At 36.2% G+C, this 22879-nt stretch overlaps 1 protein-coding gene across 42 annotated transcripts in view; it reads right to left on the bottom strand.

Moving 5' to 3' along the window:
* zmp:0000000936 (interleukin-1 receptor type 1) overlaps positions 1–22879 on the bottom strand; it is a 62909-nt gene that overhangs the window by 5041 nt on the left and 34989 nt on the right. For 13 of the 42 annotated variants that reach the window (XM_051905792.1, XM_051905780.1, XM_051905804.1 and 10 more), the window contains 7 exons: positions 7014–7194; positions 4833–5004; positions 2978–3040; positions 2484–2628; positions 1687–1832; positions 751–894; positions 445–609 (listed from right to left, as the gene is read on the bottom strand). In XM_051905792.1, coding sequence (XP_051761752.1) covers positions 445–609; positions 751–894; positions 1687–1832; positions 2484–2628; positions 2978–3040; positions 4833–5004; positions 7014–7194 — 1016 coding nt within the window. Of the gene's footprint in view, positions 1–444; positions 610–750; positions 895–1686; positions 1833–2483; positions 2629–2977; positions 3041–4832; positions 5005–7013; positions 7195–10691; positions 10945–11820; positions 11911–12545; positions 12741–16255; positions 16631–22701; positions 22847–22879 lie in introns of those variants that run through there. The other 29 variants (XM_051905779.1, XM_051905795.1, XM_051905778.1 and 26 more) reach the window with 10 other exon arrangements.

A 22879-nucleotide genomic window follows, 5' to 3' on the forward strand; every position in this document is an offset into this window, starting at 1 on the left:
AGTTACAACTTTTAGACGTTTCTGAATGGTTAGTGGATAAATTTATGTAGTTGCTGTGGAGTTGATTCAACTCATCCACTAGCATGTGCCGTCATGTTAATCTTTTGTGTTGAATTGACCCTCGTTTGTGAAGCAGTCCGGTGTAAAATGATGGCATGACAACAACACTCTACTACAACAACTCTTCCTCTTCTCTAAAGCAGCCCAACATGGCCCCGCCCCCTTTGTTGTGTGTTCTCGGGGCGGGGTTTATGTAAATTTTAGGGTTCGTGATGTCACCAACACGGGAAGAAGCTCGTTGCATCAAGGATTTTTTAAAATCGATAACTCAAATTTAATCGAGGAATTGTGACAACCCTACTTTAATGTTTGTACTGATATCCAATTTGCAATTACAAGAACTGGTTTATATCACAGTGCTTTATTTTGTTGTAAGCGCTTTACCTTCTCCGGGTAGACCGTCCCGGCCCAGGATGAAAAGCTTATAACCATACAGTCCCTCCAAGACCTGCGGCAAAGTACTCATCGCAAAGATCTCAGCCTTTTCACTTGAGCCTTCAAGGACTCTCGGATAGGCGATGTAGGCGTCATACTGCTTACCATCTCCATCTACAAGAAACAACCAAAGAAAAAAAAAAAAAAAAAACATTTTTAGCATCTGGAAGGTGTGAACTCTAGTTAATGTAACCTGAGCATTTCCAAGTAACTGGGCGACACTGCTAACGTGCAACATCCTGTTTATATGTGTACCTGTGGTTTTGTAGAGGAATGGAAACATAGTCCGGAGCCACAAGACCAGCTCCACCTTGAATATGGTACACACAAGCACTCCAACAACGAAAAGCACCGCCACCGAGCCCAGGAGAAGCCCGAGAAGCAAGAGCAGGTTCGGCCCTGTTGATGTGGGGAGAGCAAAAACAAACTGTTCATGTGCTGCTAGTGTAACAGACAGCGAGAGAAGATCATACGCTTCATCATAGACATGTTATTTTCCACTGACCGATCTTCAAAATCATTTGAAAGCAATACAAACTTTAAAACATGTCATTCTGAAAACACAGAATAGATAAGAATTTAATAAATAAATAACAAACGATGCCAGTATCTGATATTTAAATACATTGATTTGTTAAATAAACTAAATAAACTAGTTAATAAAATGGAGAAAAGCGCATTTAAAATGTAATTTAAAAATGTAAATGAACTAGGGTTGTGATTTAATAATAAAAATATTAAAAACATTAACACGTTGAGTCCCCATATCTTTATGTAGAATCAACATAAATGAGGTATAATCATTCATTTAATATGTTCAAAAATAACAATTTTTGAATAAAAATGATTATTTAAATTATTTAATTTAAAGTCAACTATTAAAACTTTAGACAAACCACTACATTTTCCTACAATAAACCACAATAAAGGTGAAGGTTTGTGGGTTTGATGGTTTGTTGTTCACGCACACAAATCTCGGGACTTCATGAGAAACGCCACTGCTCTCTTAACCAGATAACACGTTTCCAGCTACTAGTCACTCGTCTGTCGACACTCAAAGTGAAAATGCTACACAACATATTTGATGTGCAGTAGCAAGATTTTGGACCAATAAAATGTTAATGTTCTCTGTTTATGTCATTCATCGATTGAACTGTCTGATAGAGAAAGACGTTTGTGCTTCTGCCGTACCCATGGGGACGAGTGTGAAGTGTCCGGTCGGGTGTCCTCGGCTGCTGGACGCCATACAGATGAAGTTTAAATAGAAATCTTCCCACGATACGTCTGACACGGACAGTGTGCGCACAAAAACATAACCATTCTCCGTTTTGCTTTCACTTCAAGAGGAAAAGACACACAGTTACTCTTTCAACTCAACCACACAATTATATTAATTATTATTCACCAATATAACAATATTTACCTACTTTGTACATTTATTGTTTTAACTTGCTTTTAGTCAATATAAGTATGGTTTTCCTGACAATAAAGTCAATTTGTCATCTTTTACATTATCTATTTTCCTTGCGTCTGTTGTGACTCATGAAGGATGCATCCATGAAGAAACTACATGAGATTATGTCTTCAGGTCTGTGTCAGGCACGGCTGGTATGACTGAAATCTTATATCGAAGTAATATCATCATATATATAATTGTGACAGTTCTGACAGGGAAAAATCAATGAAAATGTTTTATATATGAAATAATCATGTGGTAACAGCTATTTTTGTATTATCTAATTGAAATGCGTCACAAATGAAAGGTGCTTCATTTATTTAGAGTATTTTCACTTTTTTTATAGTAGGAACTTTATCAAAAGATTATTCATAATAATAAAAAATGCATAAGCCTAGTCTGTATTGTTTCAAGCAACAAATGATACCTTAAATTAAATTTAAAATTAGTTTCACAAATTCAGCAAATTCACCAAAACTGAGCAGGTTAAAGTTTAACCCTCATCTGAAACACAACTACATTCGGTACGTACTTCATGGGTTCCTGATGAATGCGATCCGACATGTTTTGGGAGACGAAAACCTCTTCAAATTCCAAGGGAATTTTCCACAGCACTTCAACCATGGGACCACCATTGCCCGCCACAACAACCACACAATTCTTCCTTATGGATGAACCTGAAAACAAACAAACAGTTTATAATGTTCTGTGACGGACACACCGTACAGTTTCAGCAGTGACAGACGTCAATTTAGTAACGTTTTACAATAAAGTCCCATTAAGTAACATTAGATAATTCATTAACCAACATTAAATAACAATGAGCAATACACTTTTTACAGTATTTCTTCATCTTTGTTAACACTATTAACTGAAAATACAACCGTTCATTGCTAGTTCTTGTTAGGTCCATTAAAGGATATTATCAGATACAACTTTAGATTTTAATAATGTATTATGTTACCACGAGTTTAGAAATAAACACAAAGATAATGCAGAAATAAAGAGATGAAGCGTCCAGCTCACCGCTCTCGACTCTGATGATCTCACCAGCCGGCTCGATCACTCGTGGTTTCTCTAAATATTCATCTGCAATAATAGTAATAAAACAAAACTTTAAAAAAGCAAATTGAGAAAATACTGAGAAAATACTTTATTTTTAGTTTTTTATTAATTAAATTGAGATTAAGTCAACAAAGCATTTTTTGCAGCAGTTATCCGTTATGCGCGAGTTCTTGTTTTTAATATTTATAAAGGATAAAGTTGGTTAAGCAATGCCACATGAGCAAGAGCAAATGTGATATTAATTTTATACAACAGTTCAATAAACAAGAAGTTAATATTAGGCCTATAGATGACTCAGAATATTGTCTGTTTTTGCTCTATTTCACCAATGAAAATAATTCCAAATAATCCACAGTACAGCCACTGTGTTTGTGAACGAATCTTTCTAATGAATCACTTGAACTGTTTCTTTGATACGGGCTCTGGTGATGTTCTCAACAATTTAAACAAATAAAAGAAAACAGGATTAAACCTTTTCACTTCCAAAAAAAAGAAAGCACTTTAAAACTTCTCAGCTTTCCTTTACTTTTTATCTCTATTAACATCCTTTCCTGAAGGTTTCGTAAGGAAACACAGAGTGATGGAAAACATTTTGTCAGATTATGGAGTTAATGCACCTCCTGTGTAATACACTATATTGCCAAAAGTTTTGGGACGCCTGCCTTTACATGCACATGAACTTTAATGACATCCCATTCTTAATCCGTAGGGTTTAATATGGAGTTGGCCCACCCTTTGCAGCTATAACAGAATCAACTCTTCTGGGAAGGCTTTCCACAAGGTTTAGGAGTGTGTTCATGGGAATTTTTGACCATTCTTCTAGAAGCGCATTTGTGAGGTCAGGCACTGATGTTGGCGAGAAGGCCTGGCTCACAGTCTCCGCTCTAATTCATCCCAAAGGTGTTCTATCGGGTTGAGGTCAGGACTCTGTGCAGGCCAGTCAAGTTCCTCCACACCAAACTCGCTCATATCCATGTCTTTATGGACCTTGCTTTGTGCACTGGTGCGCAGTCATGTTGGAACAGGAATGGGCCATCCCCAAACTGTTCCCACAAAGTTGGGAGCATGAAATTGTCCAAAATGTCTTGGTATGCTGAAGCATTAAGAGTTCCTTTCACTGGAACTAAGGGGTCAAGCCCAACCCCTGAAAAACAACCCCACACCATAATCTCCCCTCCACCAAACTTTACACTTGGCACAATGCAGTCAGGCAAGTACCGTTCTCCTGAAAACCGCCAAACCCAGACTCGTCCATCGGATTGCCAGAGAAGCGTGATTGGTCACTCCAGAGAACACGTCTCCACTGCTCTAGAGTCCAGTGGCGGCGTGCTTTACACCACTGCATCCGACGCTTTGCATTGCACTTGGTGATGTAAGGCTTGGATACAGCTGCTCGGCCATGGAAACCCATTCCATGACGCTCTCTACGCACTGTTCTTGAGCTAATCTGAAGGCCACACGAAGTCTGGAGGTCTGTAGCTATTGACCACGCTACCACACTTGAATTCACTGAGCTCCTGAGAGCGACGCATTCTTTCACAAATGTTTGTAGAAGCAGTCTGCATGCCTAGGTGCTTGATTTTATACACCTGTGGCCATGGAAGTGATTGGAACACCTGAATTCAATGATTTGGAGGGGTGTCCCAATACTTTTGGCAATATAGTGTATATAAGAGTCGATTTGCATTTTGCACAGGTAACTCTGATCATGCTAGAGAAGCATTGGAATGAAGGTGTAAATGCAACCTGGATATGAAATGCATAAACAGAGCCTAGATGTACACAAATAACCTCACATAATACCCATAATGCTCACCGTGAACTAAACACTCTATGCTTTCAGCCATTTCACCGACGACTCCATCTAAACTAAAGGTCATTTTGCAGGTGTAGAATCCAGCGTCATCGAGATGTACATTGCGTATGTTTAGTATATCCTTATCCTTGTTTAGAACAAACTTCTCATCTTCTGGAAGAGGCTCACAGTTCTGGGAATCAGAGGAAAGGACAGCAGACACAGACGAGACAGAAACAGAGTTCACATTACTCCTTCATTCAGACTGAGACGCACGGTTCATGCTTAAAGGAGAGATCCAAAATACAAATTATGAAATGTTGTCATTTTCTGAACTAAAACAACAGCAAAAAAAAAAGACTTTGTATTGTCACAAAGCGGTTGCGTAAGTGCATTTATTATAACAATCTAATCAAGATTCATGTTTGGATTTATTACAGTTCATCACTGAGAAGGTTTGATGGCAGATTTAGTGGCAGTAAAAAGCACAAGAGGCGCGTGAAGGAACGCAGACTGACTGAATGACACTTTCATTTGAGCAGAATATCTCAGAGGAGATCGATAAACTCCAACTTACATGTTTTTCAGGGTTTTCAGATCATCAACGGATTTTCCAGTGTAGAGAGAGAGCGTGGGTTGCCAGATTGCAAAGATTAAGTAAAACACCAGGCAGAAAATGTTTCCTTTTAACAGAAAACTTTGGTGTCTTATTCATGGAAAAACGTAGTCAATGAACATTTTTTTATCATAGTTTTCATTAACGAATAAACACTATTTGGCAGACGCTTTTATTCACTGCGTTGAAGGCGTAAATGTTTTATCGGTCCATCCATGAGAATTCTGCCGGGAATTGAACCCATGATGTGGTGTTGCTAACGCCTGTTCTACTGTTTGAGCTTGGGAAGAGCACACATACACACACACACTCACTCTCTCTCTCTCTCTCTCTCTCTCTCACACACACACACACACACACAGTACATATACAATTTTTTTTTAATTTAAAGAAAAAAATACATTTTGTGAAAAACAAGCGTTTAAAAATAGTTGTTAAATGCATTTTTTAAAGTCATATGTTCTCATGTTTACTTTTTTGTGACGTGTGAGAAGTACTAATGTTAAAGGTTTACTGTTTTGTATTGTCATGCCTTCGGTCTGATCAGTTCAGTTTGTGTCGTCTCTTGTGTTTGTTGTCTTGGTGCATGTGGTTTTGTTTTGACAGGTGGTCACGTGATCCGCTTCACCCCGCCCTCTCGTTATCAATCATTATCATTCACTGCTCTCTCACTTGTCATTGGTTAGCCTCCCTCATTAGCTCCCGTTCATTCCTCTCGTGTTCGCTGTCTTGTGCCAGATTGTTTCAGCCGTAATCTCGTCTATTCAAGTTAAATGTTTGTTCTGTTTCTAGGCTGCAGTGCCAGTTTTGTTTTTCTTTTCTTTCAGTGTTGTTTTCTCCTCTCTCTCGCCGTCTAGACTGAATTCACCCTCAGCTCCTGCCCAGACTTACTGATTTAATTATTTTCCGTTGACTGCTTTTGCCCATTTGTGTGCAAATGATCTATAAATACATGGAGTTTTTGTTGTGGCCGCAACAATTAAAGTAGAATTGACCGGAACAGAACGATCCTAGAATTTCTCTTAGAGCACAAGACTTCATCTGTTCCTAAACATCTGCCATTTCACTGAAGAACCAGCGTTCCTGCACTCAGAAATGTTTAGGCCTACATTTATGAATTTATATAAAATTGTATATAAAATGTCCATCCATTCAGATCACAGTTTTAATATAAATAAATACTTAATGATCTATTAATTTATTTAAATAATCATATTTTAAAAATGCATTTACTGAAGAACCAGCACTGTGAAAAGTAAATCTATTCAGTTAAAAAGTATGAACGGTTAAGAATGGCAACATTATGTAAGATTTTCACAAATTCTGTTTCATTACGGCTGACGTACATTAATCACATTGAGTTTATCTGTTAAAACTGTGTAATCCAAATGAATGGACATTTTATATACAGCTCAAATGGATACATTTATTTATTTAAAGTTTTTTTTTTTAAACTAATCATAAAAAGTCATGGGAATTTTTACAATGAATATGAATTTTGTTCAACAGAAAACAACAACATGAGAGGCGAGTAAATAAGTTTTATTTTTGTCTGCGCGTATGGAGATTAATAATGTGTTTTTTACCTTGTACCACTGGATGGAGGGATGATCCACGCTCTTGAGATATCTCCTCAGAGGGCAGGAGAGGACGTCGTTCACATGAGCGCTGATCATCTGGATTCCACTCTGCGGTCGCTCACACTGTCCTGACGTCATCTCGCTCACGACCAGCACTGCTGCCTGTCTGAAGCACTGGCTCTGAGTCCTGTGAGGAAACAACACACACACACACACGTCTCACAACGACACAATGACCGCTTTATATCAACATACAAAACTATCAAATATTATCCTTATATTCTTCATTACCCTTATATGTATTCATCTGGAGCTCAAGTTCACTGTGTAGCTTCACTCAGTGTTGTTAACTAACCACATAACACGCTATACTACAGCTGTATAATTCACCTATCAGGTAGTGCAGACATTTTATGTGTGCTATTTAAAAATCATTTATATCATTATATCATTAAAAGCAGTGTCTTAAAATCAAATGTAAAAGTTTTGTTACAGTATTCGGCAGTCAGATTTCACACACAGCAGTAGCATGGAAACAATAAGATATAATGGAAACAAGAAATGGATCACACACACACACACACACACACACACACACACACACACACGAGGGCAGTGTAACTAATGCTGCCCTCTGCTGACAGTTTAAGCTCTAGTTCAGTATTTCTCAATCTTTTATTTGGCTAGTCGTTCCTCACAGTCCATCAGTAACAAAAAAAGGAATCAAACTCATTGCATTTGCTTTTGAAGAGCAGTTTACTGGAAATCTGTTAAAGAAAACGCTGGGAAAAAAGCAGTTGAAAGTGAGAGGGCGTTTCTTTCTTTTTTTTTTGTGAACACTTTTGAGTCATTGTGTGTAAACGATGATAGCTGTGTTTGTAGGTGCAATTTTTATGTAATGTTTTACCATATTACACACAAGAACAGTCAAGCACATCTTCACCTTTTATTCTCTGTATTCTCCATTAAACTAATGAGTTTATCATGTTTTCTTTCGCTCACAGCGTGTTTAAAGGTCAGGATCTTCAACATCTGTTCAACACTGAACTGAAGCTCTTCTCACCGTCCTGGAAACTCCACACATCCCGATCTTTCCATCCATTTATTTCTTCAGTCAACAGAGCGCTGAAGCTCGACTGAACCTCACGAGAACATCGAGCTCACACTGGAAAATCTTAACGTCTTGGCATTAAAAATAGGCTTCTAGTTCTTCAAGGAAAGTGACAGCTCATATTTCTTTCAGAGGCGCAGGAGGCCCGCCACCCCGAATTTAACAGATTCACCACATCCTCTGCTCAAGCTTTTCTAAAAACATTTCACTTCCAAACCAGTTGTTTGTGACAATAAACCTCATCCTGCAACACAGTTACAGTAACTCCAAAATTCAGTATATGAAGAACAAAGTGAACAAAGCAGTGAGTCTCGTTCACTAACCGTACGTCTGTGTACACAAATCATGATCCATCTACAACTTCTGCACTAAAATTTATTCTAAATTTACAAAAAATAATGTAATATTTTAATGTAATTTAAATGAATAATTATTATATATATCAAGTTTCAGACCTTTCCAATGATTTGTGTTTTAAAATAGAGCAGTAAATATTGTAATATGAAACATGACACCGTCCACTAGAGGGAGACCTGCTAAAAAGACTGAAAGTCCATGTTTCCATGGTAACAAAACATCCAGTTTCAAAACAGTTGTCACAGGAGGAAGTTTCAGTGTTTCTAGTGATTCTATGATACATTTGAATAAATCGATTAAATTAATGACTCGTCCAATGAGACAGTGACTTTAGTTTCATATTTAAAATTTTAATAATTTAAAATATTATTTTTAAAACAATAATCAAAGTATTACTGGCAGTATGCAGTTGTGTTTGCAGCTTCTGTGTAACTTCTGCAGAAACGTGGATTTTATTGATACTGATTTCATTTGATTGGTAACAGATTATAGTTTCTCATTATTCTGACTGAATTCATTGATTTAATGTAAGAATTTTACATAAAAGACAATGTAAAATACATACATCTAATAAGGTCAGGAGGAAAATGACCTTATAAAGTTAACAATTTCCCTGGAAATCAATTTAGAGGCAAATATCACGCTTAATAAAAAAGTACATTTCTGTCACCGCACAGAATATGAAGAATATGAAGAATATGAAAAGCTCAGGTGACACGGCAGGCCTAGACCAGTCAAAACCTGCAAAATATTGTTGAATTATCATTATCGTCAAAATCCCAGAGATGTGATCTTTTGTCACACCCATAATTCCTGCTATACGTAGCTGTAGAAGAAATGTTAATGCGATTTTCATGTCAAGAGCTAAGTTACAAGTTACACAAGAGTTGCAAACATATATACATTATATATATATATATATATATATATATAAACAGAAAAATACAGCAGTTTAAAATTACACAAGATGCTTTACATTTACATATGATCAAATACTTGTGCTGGTAAAAGAGAGCTCACTAAATGAAAATGTTGTCTGTCCAATTTATATTTTTTTTATATTTAAAGGTGCAATATGTAATATTTTCTGTCCGCTAGAGGTCGCTAGAGGCCTATTCAAAACAAAGGAAATCATGTTCATGGATGCGATTATTAACGTTACTGTAGTATGAAGCAGAGCAGGACCGAGTGTTGTGGGAGCTGAACGAGGCCGCTGGAGCGATTGCGCAACACACGCCTCACGAGCAGCGGGACTTTTATTATGACACAGCCGCCGGCGCCACTTCCGCTTTTCCGGTCATGAGTATGAGGTAACACAGCTCTGTTTATCATATTAGATACATTTGAGTGTGTTGAAAATGATGTTATAGCGTTACTCTGAGCGTTCGCTCGGCGGCTGCTGTGAGACACTGTTACACACTGCAGTAAGATAGATCGATTTTAGATTATCATATTAAATTCTGGATGGCTTGTGTTGATAAATGGCATGAAATGAATTTTAAAACGTATTGTATGATGGAGAAAATGCTGTATTACTGTTACTAAAAATAAAGCTGCATCTGATTATATTATGTTAGCTACTTCACAAAATAGTGTTTTTCTCTGAGGCATGGTAAAGCATGGTACTCGCAAAAAATCAAGAAAATTAGATTTAAACAATAAGACTAAACGTGTTGAGCTATATAACAACAATTTGTTTTTCTGTCTATAAATATATCAAAACAGTTGCTCCCTTGTCTATTAAAACATGTAAATATTAAAGCGTCTTTGGTGTTTCCATGGTTTCTACAAAATAAAACTGGAAACCGAGGGTAACACGGGTATGACGCAATTGACAGGCGACTCCTCACACGTCCCGGAGCCTTGTTAAAATTGCAATTTTCTCACGATTTACAAATAGTTGCAAAGATTTGGGATATTGTAAGTACTCAAGTGAACAAAATATATAACACTGGCCTAGTGGCTTTTGGATATTTTACTGCAAAATTCTTACATATTGCACCTTTAATAAAAAAGGTTTTTTTGACTGTTCAGTAGAAACGACACCCAGTGAACTCATCAAACCTCCTTTTGAAAGGGAATAAAGCTCTGCTGGGAATTTTAGGATGGATTTCATGTAATTTCTTCCTACTATGAAGAAAACACTCAATGCAAGTGAACCGGTTTGGTGCCTCTCATGATGCATTATGGATAAACATTTAGAATTGGGTTCATACCAGATCACACATGTGTACGTTCCCTGCTGCTCCATGCTGATGTTGGGGAACCACAGCGATTGTTTTCTGACCACGACGCTCGGCTGACCCTTCATGACCTCAGAGCCATTCCTCTCCTCCAGCCATGTGACATTGTACGGCGTTTCTGCAGGATCGAAGAAATACTGGATCTGCAACGGACACTCCAATAGCGGCGATTCCCCCGGAACTGCGAAAATCCGTTCAAACGCCTGTCCATAGTCCTTGCAGGAGTCTGTGGAGAGACACGATGATGACCGGTAGTGACCAAGACAGAATGTACAGAATAATAACCTGTGAATATACACTGTGTGCAAAAACACAGAGGCTCGTGTTGATGTGCACCAATGCTACAGTTTCTGCTTTAAGAAGTGTTATTATATTTTAAAGCTAAAATAATGAACATTGTCATTACTTAAAAAGTAGCTAGTTGCCAAGGCAACATTTCTCTTATTGTTTAGTTTAAGTACTAAAATAACTAAAACTAAATAAACCAAGGCAAAAAAAATTAAACTTAAAAATAGATTATATAAATATTTATATATACATATTAAAAATTACTAAAGCTTTAAAATTAGAATGAAAACAGAAAATATAATAATCATAATAAAATATATATTAATCTAATTCAAAATATTAACAAAAACTATAACAGTATATAAATGATACTAAATGATCACTGGTCTCAAGTATGCAGGTGTAAAATAATGCTGAAAAAATTCAAAATGTTTCAAAAAGTAGAAAAAATACTTGTGTTTTTTAATTTCATCATTCAGTCGCGAGGGAAATGTTTTCTAGGAATTAAACTCAAATCCAGTCTAGTTATTTATCTTACTTGTTCAGAAATGTAATATATATTGTCAATATTCTCAGTTTTTCATACATGAACTGTCAGATTTGTGACCCACTTTGGGATGATCAATATTCCTTATGTAAAGACTCCCACAATCCCTCAGTAAAGCACCATGTACTGTACGTATCATAACTCACAAAAAAGCTGTTCTGTACACAGAGTTTATGAGCGACAGTAAATCAAACATCTTTCTATTTCATTTACAAGCATGAGTATATCATTCAGGCAGTTAAGTTAATAAGGCAAACAGATTCTCACCTGAACCTGAAGGGTCCTTGTTTGATATTACGGCACATTCAGCTGCCCGAAGAAAAGCCAGCAGAAAAACGAGGGACAACCGACCCATATCTGAGACAGAGAGAGTCGAGAATTAATAACCACTAGAATAAATGTGTGACATTCAGAAATGAACTGAGAATGAGAACTAAACTACAGAATGTGAATTGAGATAGCAAACAGAATACAGAATTGTTTAAGAAATTCATAAAAGGTTATCATAAACAGGTATTCATATCTAGAACATTACAGAAGATGATATTAATAAACAATATCAAGAGCAATAACTGATCACAGGAAAAAATCTGAGCATGACTAGAAATTATGTGCTCAAATATCAGCCTTCAATCACAACTTTAAATTTCCTTGTTATTTGCAATTTCCTGTATATAATATTAGAGAACCCCATAAATAATATTCAGGCCCTCTTGAGCTTTTATGGTGTTGTTAGTCATGTTTGATGATCTTTGAGCCTCATGTTTACTGGAACACTGGAAACAAAGGTCAACCCTGATCCGGCCCAGGAAAAGAACATTGACATGATATTTTCTCACTATATTTATGAAACGTACTGTATATTCTCTACACAAATACATGTCAAATAGAATTATGTATTGTATCTTGCACTGTCAGATCAGGAAAGCAGCAAATAAAGGTTCAAAAGAGCAGCTGAAATAAACAGAGCAATTCCAAGAGGGTCCACGCACCCACGCATGCTCAGGCCCTAACTACAAAACAGACATTTTTGAAAATAAGATTGCAAAATGTTGAATTTCTGCTCTCGCTTCCCTCTTCTCCATCCAGATCCATGGGAAGTGCTGACTAGAGCTGAAGCGATCCACCATTCGACTGGTTAAAACTGAGCTGTCATTCTTACACAAGAGTTTTCTTCTTTAAAGAGCAGACGTTTCAGAGGAACTTCATGTGCTTGCTCAGCGTAAAAACTGGGAATCTGAGGAATGAAAGTAAGAGAAAAAGGGAACGCTCCGTAATTAAACAGGATCTAAGAGTATGCCCTAAATTAACCCTGGTCTAAACTAACCAGCCAAACCTTCATCCACACCTCATCCAGATTTCTCCTGCACTCATAAATATTTACTTCACCTTTAGTAAATGTTTTTAATGACGATGACGTCAACCGAGTCCACTACACAATGTTTACATCATCATCCACATTCAATGACAGCTGTTTTGTTCCTGATTTTTCTAATCAATAAACACTTTTTTTTAATATGTTCTTGAGGGTGATGACAAGATTTTTATTTTTGGGTGAATTGTCTCTTTGAGGTCAATTTTCCATTTTAGTTAAGATGACCAGGGGTCTAAATGTATAAATATAAAACGTATGATGTATGTATGATGTAGATTATTTTCGTGATTTGTTATCACAACATTATTTCTTTTGTCAAATCACATCAAGCGTAGCGTTAGTTCTGACAGGTCACGTCAGTCAAGCTCGCATCAGCTGATTAACATTGACCTATAGGAATACGACGCCTATCGCTGCATTCGTATATATATATATATACGGTCCATCCAGTATTATCAGCAGCTTTATCGCATTGCTCAGGAGCTAATCACCCTCCTCCATCCCCAGCTCCTCCTGTTTCCAGTCAGTCTTTTTTACAGTGTAAAAGTGTGCGTACACACAAAAAACAGATTTTGACAAAACCGGTGTAAAATTCCCTTTATAAAAGCCAGTTAGCGGAAGATTGAGCGTACCTGCGTCTCCAGCCGTCTCCTCCGGAAATAACTGATTACAACGCCTTGCTTTAACCCTATCCTCATCTGCATATCATTTCCATATGCATAGCCACGTGATAACATGTTTAACGGAACAAGACATTAGGAAATATATGGACTATAAATGTCACTTGTGCCGTCAGATTACTAAAAATCATTCAGTATCCTTGTCTTGTTTTAGAATAAATATATCGAAATATCCGTAAAAGCAAAACTGTATAAAATACTTCTCAGAGAAAGTTTATAGAGAAGAGTTAGGCCAAATGGTATTTTTAATTGTTTTAAGCAACTAATATGTATGCAATTTTGCCTATATGGTATTTAGGATGTTTATACAGTATATTTTTATTGGAAACAGATTTTATTTTTTTCAGTGTAAATACAATTATCTGACAAAACATTTTAAAAATAAAATGTGCAAATCTTATGGTTTCCTTCAAATACAATGGTATTCAAAATCAGGGCATTCACTACAAATATTGCTAAATTCATTTCATTTTTGTGGATAATGAGTTTATGTAATTTGAGTGCTTAACTCCATGAATGAGAGTGAAATATTTAATCTAAAGATTAAAAACATTCTGTTTATTTCATTACTTCACTCCAGTAAAAGAGTTTGTATGAATGGTCCAGAGTTTGTGGACGGTTTATTTATTATGAATGCAGATTTTTTGTGGTGACCCTGGACCACAAAACCAGTCATAAGGGTCAATTTTTTGGAGTTGAGATTTACACATCATCTGAATTTCCATTGGTGTGTGGTTTGTTATGATCGGATAATATTTGTTTGAGATACAACTTTTTGAAAATCTGGAATCTGAGGGCGCAAAAAAATCTAAATATTGAGAAAATCACCCTTAAAGTTGTACAAAATGTCCTTAGCAATACATATCCACTCACAAAAATACATTTTTATATAAATTTATGGTAGGAAATTTACAAAATATCTTCATGGAACATTATCTTTACTTAATATCCTAATGATTTTTGGCATAAAAGAAAAAATTGATCATTCTGATTGCTGCAAATACACCCGTGTGACTTATGACTGGTTTTGTGCTCCAGGGTCACAAATGTACATTAGACTCCTGCAGGTCAAAAACACCCTGTGACTGTTAAAGGTGTGCTGCATAATTTGGGGTTGATTCACATAAATATTTGTATTCCGGTTTGACAATTTCTGCTGAGAACTGGAAAAAGTAAAAAAGAGCAGCTCTGATGGATGACCAGAACCAACCTGATTGTCAAGTACAGCAAACTGCATTTAGGGTGGTGCTAGTTTAAAGAAACGACAATGAAGAGCTGTCATCTGTGAGCATTACTGACCTGGGAAAACTATTTCCAACATTATTATAAAAGTTCAACAACTTCCTGACAGGGTGAAGCTCAAGTCAACAACATGTCCATCTCAGAGAAAACCGCAAGTGTTGTTCCCACAAGCACAGAAGGCCTGAAGCCTCGTCTGATTCAGTCAAACACGTGTGAGGACATGCTGTACTACGCAAACACTTCATTGCACCATCTTCACATTACACAAGGGGCTTTCTATAAAACGGGCCTTTTTCAGCCTGTTTTGGTGTTTTCAAAGTAATTGCCGCAAGATTTGAAACTTTCTTTCACATAAACAGTGTTTAAGATGGCTCAATAAATACAAATAACCCACCTGTATTTGGTATTTTAAAATGTTATAATATCAAAGCCATTTAAAGCCAGAAGATAAATGAACAAAAAGAGATGTGCATAAAATGATTTGATTGTGTGGTTAGAGTTATTTACACCAGTCAGAACGAAGTGTTTTTATTGTGTTTGTTTTTCATTCTAATTGACCCTGAGTCTGCTAATATTTGAAATGAAATGTGAATTAATGAGGATGTGGATGAGGTGTATAAGAACACTGATGACCATAAAACCACACAGAATGAGTTCATCTTTCCATAACTTCTGTGCTGAGTCAGTTTAATATCTAGAGCCAAACTAATAAAACACTGTTAAAGCCACGAATCTACAGTTACTGACCGCTCTATTGTCCATTCACACCAGTCTGCAGTTTCACATGATCTTAAAGATCTGTTAATCTCAAGGTTCCTGCTTAAATGATTGGATCGAGTGTGTTATTAATGTAATGCAGAAATGTAAATTTGTCTGTGTTTGAATTTTTTCATGCAACTCAAATCACAAACATCAGAAGTGCAGAAAACATGAAACATGTTCCTAAAGCACCTCATGAAGATGTTGATGAGGGAACAGAGCTTGAATATAGACAGCTTTCATTTGGTTAAACTGGAATTTTTCCTTTCTTTCTTTTTTTATTTTTTCTTTTCTCACTACATAATTCCAATAACTGCATATATGACATGGTTTTTTTTTTGGCTTCACTGTTATTCTAAAATGTTGGGAAAGGTCGTAATAAAGAATGAATAAGCGTGTCCAAACTTCTGAATCCCAGTTCAGATTTTTCCAGATCAAAAAACAGACAGGAATCCGTTGAACAAACATAAACAGTCATCAAGTTAAATGGTAAGGATTTGTCCTGACCGCATGTTTACAGAGGAAATCTGGGAAATCTTCTAAGCAGAACAGAAGTTCAGGCATGGATAAATGAATCAGATGGTGCCAGTCACCGCTTCTGCTCTGAAACCAGACCGGGATCATAGAGAGTAAAGTCGAGTCTTACCTACAGTCCTTCCCAAGGCATCATGATTCCCTTCAATGAAGTCGCTCTGTCTGCTCCAGTCTTGTACATTTCTTTAACTTAAAGAGACAGCGTGTCTTCACCGGACTCCTATACCTCAGAACTGTCGTGCCACTTCTCCATATTCACAGGAAAGGCACGTTTTGCAATATCCTTCGAGCGTTTGGGAAGCTTCCTCTCCAACGCCTCAGAGTTGCGCAATGAATGAACGAGGCGGAGATCTGATTTGATTTAAGTCTGCTTTCACTGAAACTGAATCATTTTGTCACTTCGACTAAAACGGCTTCTTCGTTTTAACAACCTAATGTTTTAAGGGTTGAAGTACTGGAGTTAACTTTAACCTCACATGCGATTTAATCCCGGTCAAATCACCTCACAGAAACCACGTGTGCAGTTACTGCCTCCGTTCTGCAGGGGGCAGCAGAAGCGCTTTCGGGTCAATGAAGTGAACTAGAGCTGGTGTAACAACAGGTCAAAAACTGAAGGCTTATTGTTTGTATTACATGTGCTGCCAAACCAATCAGACATAAAATACAGCGAATATGAAATACAATGAACAATAGTGCAAACAAATGAACATTTTACATTTACATTTCTGCTAAATGCATTAATAAAAAGCTGGGTTAAAAAACAACCCAAGTTGGGTTGGAAATGGACAAAATGGACAGCTTTTTTAGAGTGTAAGCTACATGTAAAACTGTCACTTCTTAATTTGTTTATATTAAAATACTGTGAATATAATATATAAAATACAATGAAGAATAGTGAAAATAAACAAGTAATAAAAAGAAATGAAGTGAAAAATAAAATGTGCAATAAATCAACAATGCACATTTTAAAAGAGACTACTTGAATAAGCGATATTAATAAAACAGAAAATCTAAACAGATTAAGTAAATATAAAGCAAAAGTTTGGCGTGTGAGAGAAAAAAAAGCTTTTTTCTCTAAATAAAAAATCTAAATAAAAATAGAAATTTGTTTTTAGTAGCAAAAAGAGAAAAAGAATTTATGATGTCTGATTCTGTTATTATTTGGGGTCAGTCGTCCAGGTTTGTTCTCTCTGCACTTTACAGGCTGTAAAATTATAACAGAAGAAAATCAGAACAGTTTATCCAGCAGCGTCCTGAATATTATCCAGGATTATCCCTGTGGAATTGAGCTTCAGATACACTGAATGAGGATTTTAACTGTTCTTGTTCAGCTGAAACTATTTCAGTGTAAGAATTGATGCTCTTGACTGACCTTCATTCACTTCTGCTGTTCTTCAGGAGTCTCATGTTTCTTCTGTCTGTCAGAATGTAATCATCAGCAGGGGATTCATCAGATCCTGATTCTTGAGAAGGCCTGGGAAAAGAACCTCCCACTTCCTGTTCTTATATAATACAGAAATAAATCTTTTTTCCTTCATATTTTCCCCTCTATCTTTCATCTTCTGCAGGGACACATCATGGCCAAGGACTTTTCCTCCAGATTGAGGAGCAAGACTCTGTTCCTCTTCCCATGATTCCTCACTCTGTGTCTGAACGGCTGTGGGAAAATACTGCTCAAGTCATAAGCCAGCTAACCAAAATATGTTCTAAGAACTATTTGCTAATGTTCCCATTAAGTTATAAAAACATTATTGCTGAATGTTCCATTTTTAAAAACATTTTAAAATGTTTTTCCTTGTTGTTTTATGCAAACATCAAAGAAATGTTCCAGTTGATCATTCTGCAAGTAACATTTAATGTATAAAATGTTATATAATGTATAAAATAAATGTTTTTGCACAAATGTTTTGAGAACATTATCAAAGACCAGATAACTTTGAATGAATGTTCTCTTAATGTTACTGGGAGAACGTTTGTTCATAACTTTGAGGGAACCTCGAGGGAACGTTCCCTGTTCGCTGGGAAGACGAATAAACGGCAGTCCGTCAGCGCTTTATAACATGCTTCTGTTCTGAGTTTCAGGACTTTGATGCGACAAAATGTGACAAAAAATTAGACATAAAATAAGAAGAAATATTTGAGATTTGGTTGTATTTCTCAGATGTAAGTAAATGAGTATCATTGATCATGTGACTGTACATACGGTCAGCAGTTCTTCCACTGAAGCTCTTTCAATCAGCTCCAGTTCTGCTGAAACACATTCTCACACCCATCTTCATTTTCATTCAGATCATCACACTGATTCATTTTGTATTAAACAAGAAAGGAGTGCCAAACAGAAACGTTTTTCCATGTAGAGCCCAAAAATCTGATAAACATAAATTTGTTATGTCCACTAGAGGGCGAAAACTTTCATCTGTCCACTTTAATGTCATTCAATAACTTTGGCTCACTGTATTCTTGTCTTGATGAACACACACTGCTCGGCATTATGATCGAATTAATCAGAAGAAAAACTAGATCAGAAAACAGCAATAGTCCGGATGAATTGAGAAATGCAGGAATAATATTTTACTTTGACTGTTTTTGTGATTGTATTCAGAGTCACTGTGATTATCACTACAGTATAAGAATGTAAAACGATGGAAAGTTTATGTGTTAAAGTTTATAAAAAGTGTTTCTTTTCAAACAAGAAGTTTGATTCAGAGGTTCATCAGAGTCACGGAGTGAAAAGACATTTAATGCCTCAGAGTTCAGGAGAAAATGACAGAATGACCTGCTTCCCACAAATGAAAAGTTGTTATGTAAAGAGGAATGATCAGATGTTATTTTTGCTCCTGCTCAAACTGGAAAGACAAGCATGAAGTGGCTTGAGAACGAGTCCATCGGGCTCATGTTTGTCCGGTCAGAGTCCAGATCTGAACCTACAGTGAATATTTGGTCTCAGATTAAACTCGAATGAACTGGGAGATATCTTTCAACAGTTTGAAGCCATTAACATTGAGTGGAAAAACTGACTCTTCTTCCTGTAAAAAGCTGTCTGCAGTTTACTCACACGGCTTAAACCTCTGAAGAAAACAAAGGAGAAGGTTATTCCGTGCAAAGCTACCTCATCTACAGTATTTGTGCAATTCATGACCATTTCCTAACCAGTGATTTGTGATTAAAATCAGTGACGCAGATCACTAAATTGGCAGCACTGAATACAAAGGAGAAGGTAATAACTGTCACGTGTTCACCCTGTTTGGACTCCTCTGTTGCACCATTTCCCGCCACTAGTCTGTCACCATAGTTACTGATCACCTTCATCATCACTACCAGCTGTGTTCAATTACCCGCCTCGTTTGTCTGCGTATTTAAGTCTTGTGTTTTCAGTTCAGTATTGTTCTATGTATGGTTGTGTTTCCTGTGTGCCAGTTTGTGGATTTCCTTGCCTGTGGATTTATTAAAGACTGTTATTCCTTCATCTTCCTCGCCGTGCATATACTTACAACCATAGCTGTAGCAATAACCTTCTCCTATGTAATCAGTGCTGCCAATTTAGTGCCAGTGCTAAGTGACTTTATCTACAGTGTTTGTGCAATTCTTCATCAATTCCTGACCAGTCATATCACTTCTAGCGCTGTGTTGGTTTGTTTGCAACCACTTCTCTGGCGTCTCTTAACCACTTCTGTAAATCTATATTGCATGTTTATAGGCACTTCTTGGAAATCACCACAACATAACGTGATATCTTTGCAGAAGCGATGGGAGAGCGATTGCTAAAAAAAACACACAAGATTTGGGCAAAATTATGCATTTCAGCTCCTTTTCAAATCATAGAATGTTGAATAAGAATGACAGAAAATGTAAAGACATTCAACAGTCACACAACAGAGAAATTTCATGAGTTACAATGCAACAATTCATTAATTACTATAATTATTACAACAAATAATTAACACTGTTAATTTAAAGGGGTGGTTGATTATGATTTGACTTTTTTTTAACTTTAGTTAGTGTGTAATGTTGCTGTTTGATCATAAACAACATCTGCAAAGTTAAGACTCTCAAAGTTCAATGCAAAGAGAGATTTTCTTTACAGAAAACACATTTTAAACGGCTGGTAGGGACTACAACGAGCTTCTTCCTGTGTTAGTGACATCACTAACCCTAAAATTTACATAAACCCCGCCCCCAAGAACACACAACAAAGGGGGTGTGGCCATGTTGGGCTGCTTTAGAGAAGAGGAAGAGTCCAGTCAACCTCATCTGGACCGTTTGTTTCTCTTGTTTCCTCAAGCGTTCCTGGAAAAATCTGCTACCTTCAAGGCTCACCTTTCCATTCTTCCCATTACATCTCAGTGAAAGCTCAGAGTCCTTAGAAGCTTTAGAAGCGGACAGAATAAAGTCTCACTGTGTGTGGATCTGTATGTTTTGGTTGAATCAGTAATTACAGTGAGAACTATATTGTTGATTCCTGACATGATTGTTTGCAGCGTCTTCTTTTTGGTATAAGCTGCGTTTTGAAATCAACATACTGTATAACATATAAATATATAGATGTGCAGCAGTGAAACAGATGTGTGTTTTACAGATAGAGTTATTATCCTCAACTAAAACTAAAATCATAAATATTTAAAAAACATATTATATTTCAGCTAGTTGCCAAGGCAACATTTCTCATTTTCATTTGAAAAGTTTTAAAAGTATTAAAACTAAATAAACTAAAACACATACATAAAAACAGTAATATCTATTCACATATTTTTTGTTAAAAAAACAAAAGCTAATAAAAATGATAATGGAAAACTGCACAACAAAATGACTAAAACAGAACATATAAAAAGAATTTTTTTTCAAAATATTAACAAAAACCATCAATGATAATAAAATAACACTGGTAGACAGTTCTGATTTAGCGTGATCAGTCACATGACATTTAATGAACTGTTTTAAAAAAAATAATAAAATGATTTATTTCTACCACTAGAGGGCACAATTTCACTGATTTCTGAGTTCAGTACAAACAAAAAACTAGTGATGCATTACAAAGTCTGATTCATTTCCGTGAACCGGTTCTTTTCAGACAGTTCGGCTCAATGAACCGGTTCAAAAAGCCGTTTCATACGTTCCTGATGTCATCATACAATGATGTCTTTGCATTTCTTTTTAAACAAACCAGTGTCATGTTATATCAAGAAAACATTCAAATAAAGAAATATGTGTATAGAAACATTCAAATAAAGTTATTTGTGTGAATGCATTTTGATATTGTCCTTCATTCACTTAAGTTAATGTTTGTGCTCAGAGTTTAATTTCTATGCACCTATACGTCTTGGATGAGTTCGCGGATATGTTCTTTATGTCTGAAGTATACTGTATAAAATGAGTAAACCATCTTAACTGCTTGATTATTGTGCTTATATATTTCTTTGATTTAAAATATAATTTGCACACATAATGAGCCACAGTAAAATTTAGTTTTTTTCAAGTTTTAATAAAAATGAAGGCCTATTTAATAAAACCAGTTATAAGCGTATTTCCAGTACATTTTGTCTGTTAAAGAAGCTAACATTGCGCATCAGGCTTGTGCAGTGTCAACTCATCAGGATCAGCGATTCGTTCAGAACCGAACATGGTGTTATTTACAATGTCATGAACTGTACATAAAAATGTGTGAGTGTAACGGACGTAGGCCGGTAAGAGCTGTGCGTGTCAAAAATATCATCATGTCAATGTCATCGATTGAACTGTCTGATAGAGAAAGACGTTTGTGCTTCTGCCGTACCCATGGGGACGAGTGTGAAGTGTCCGGTCAGGTGTCCTCGGCTGCTGGACGCCATACAGATGAAGTTTAAATAGAAATCTTCCCACGATACGTCTGACACGGACAGTGTGCGCACAAAAACATAACCATTCTCCGTTTTGCTTTCACTTCAAGAGGAAAAGACACACAGTTACTCTTTCAACTCAACCACACAATTATATTAATTATTATTCACCAATATAACAATATTTACCTACTTTGTACATTTATTGTTTTAACTTGCTTTTAGTCAATATAAGTATGGTTTTCCTGACAATAAAGTCAATTTGTCATCTTTTACATTATCTATTTTCCTTGCGTCTGTTGTGACTCATGAAGGATGCATCCATGAAGAAACTACATGAGATTATGTCTTCAGGTCTGTGTCAGGCACGGCTGGTATGACTGAAATCTTATATCGAAGTAATATCATCATATATATAATTGTGACAGTTCTGACAGGGAAAAATCAATGAAAATGTTTTATATATGAAATAATCATGTGGTAACAGCTATTTTTGTATTATCTAATTGAAATGCGTCACAAATGAAAGGTGCTTCATTTATTTAGAGTATTTTCACTTTTTTTATAGTAGGAACTTTATCAAAAGATTATTCATAATAATAAAAAATGCATAAGCCTAGTCTGTATTGTTTCAAGCAACAAATGATACCTTAAATTAAATTTAAAATTAGTTTCGCAAATTCACCAAAACTGAGCAGGTTAAAGTTTAACCCTCATCTGAAACACAACTACATTCGGTACGTACTTCATGGGTTCCTGATGAATGCGATCCGACATGTTTTGGGAGACGAAAACCTCTTCAAATTCCAAGGGAATTTTCCACAGCACTTCAACCATGGGACCACCATTGCCCGCCACAACAACCACACAATTCTTCCTTATGGATGAACCTGAAAACAAACAAACAGTTTATAATGTTCTGT

The sequence above is a fragment of the Ctenopharyngodon idella genome, chromosome 9 (assembly GCF_019924925.1).
Source record: "Ctenopharyngodon idella isolate HZGC_01 chromosome 9, HZGC01, whole genome shotgun sequence".
Classification (NCBI taxonomy): Eukaryota; Metazoa; Chordata; class Actinopteri; order Cypriniformes; family Xenocyprididae; genus Ctenopharyngodon; species Ctenopharyngodon idella.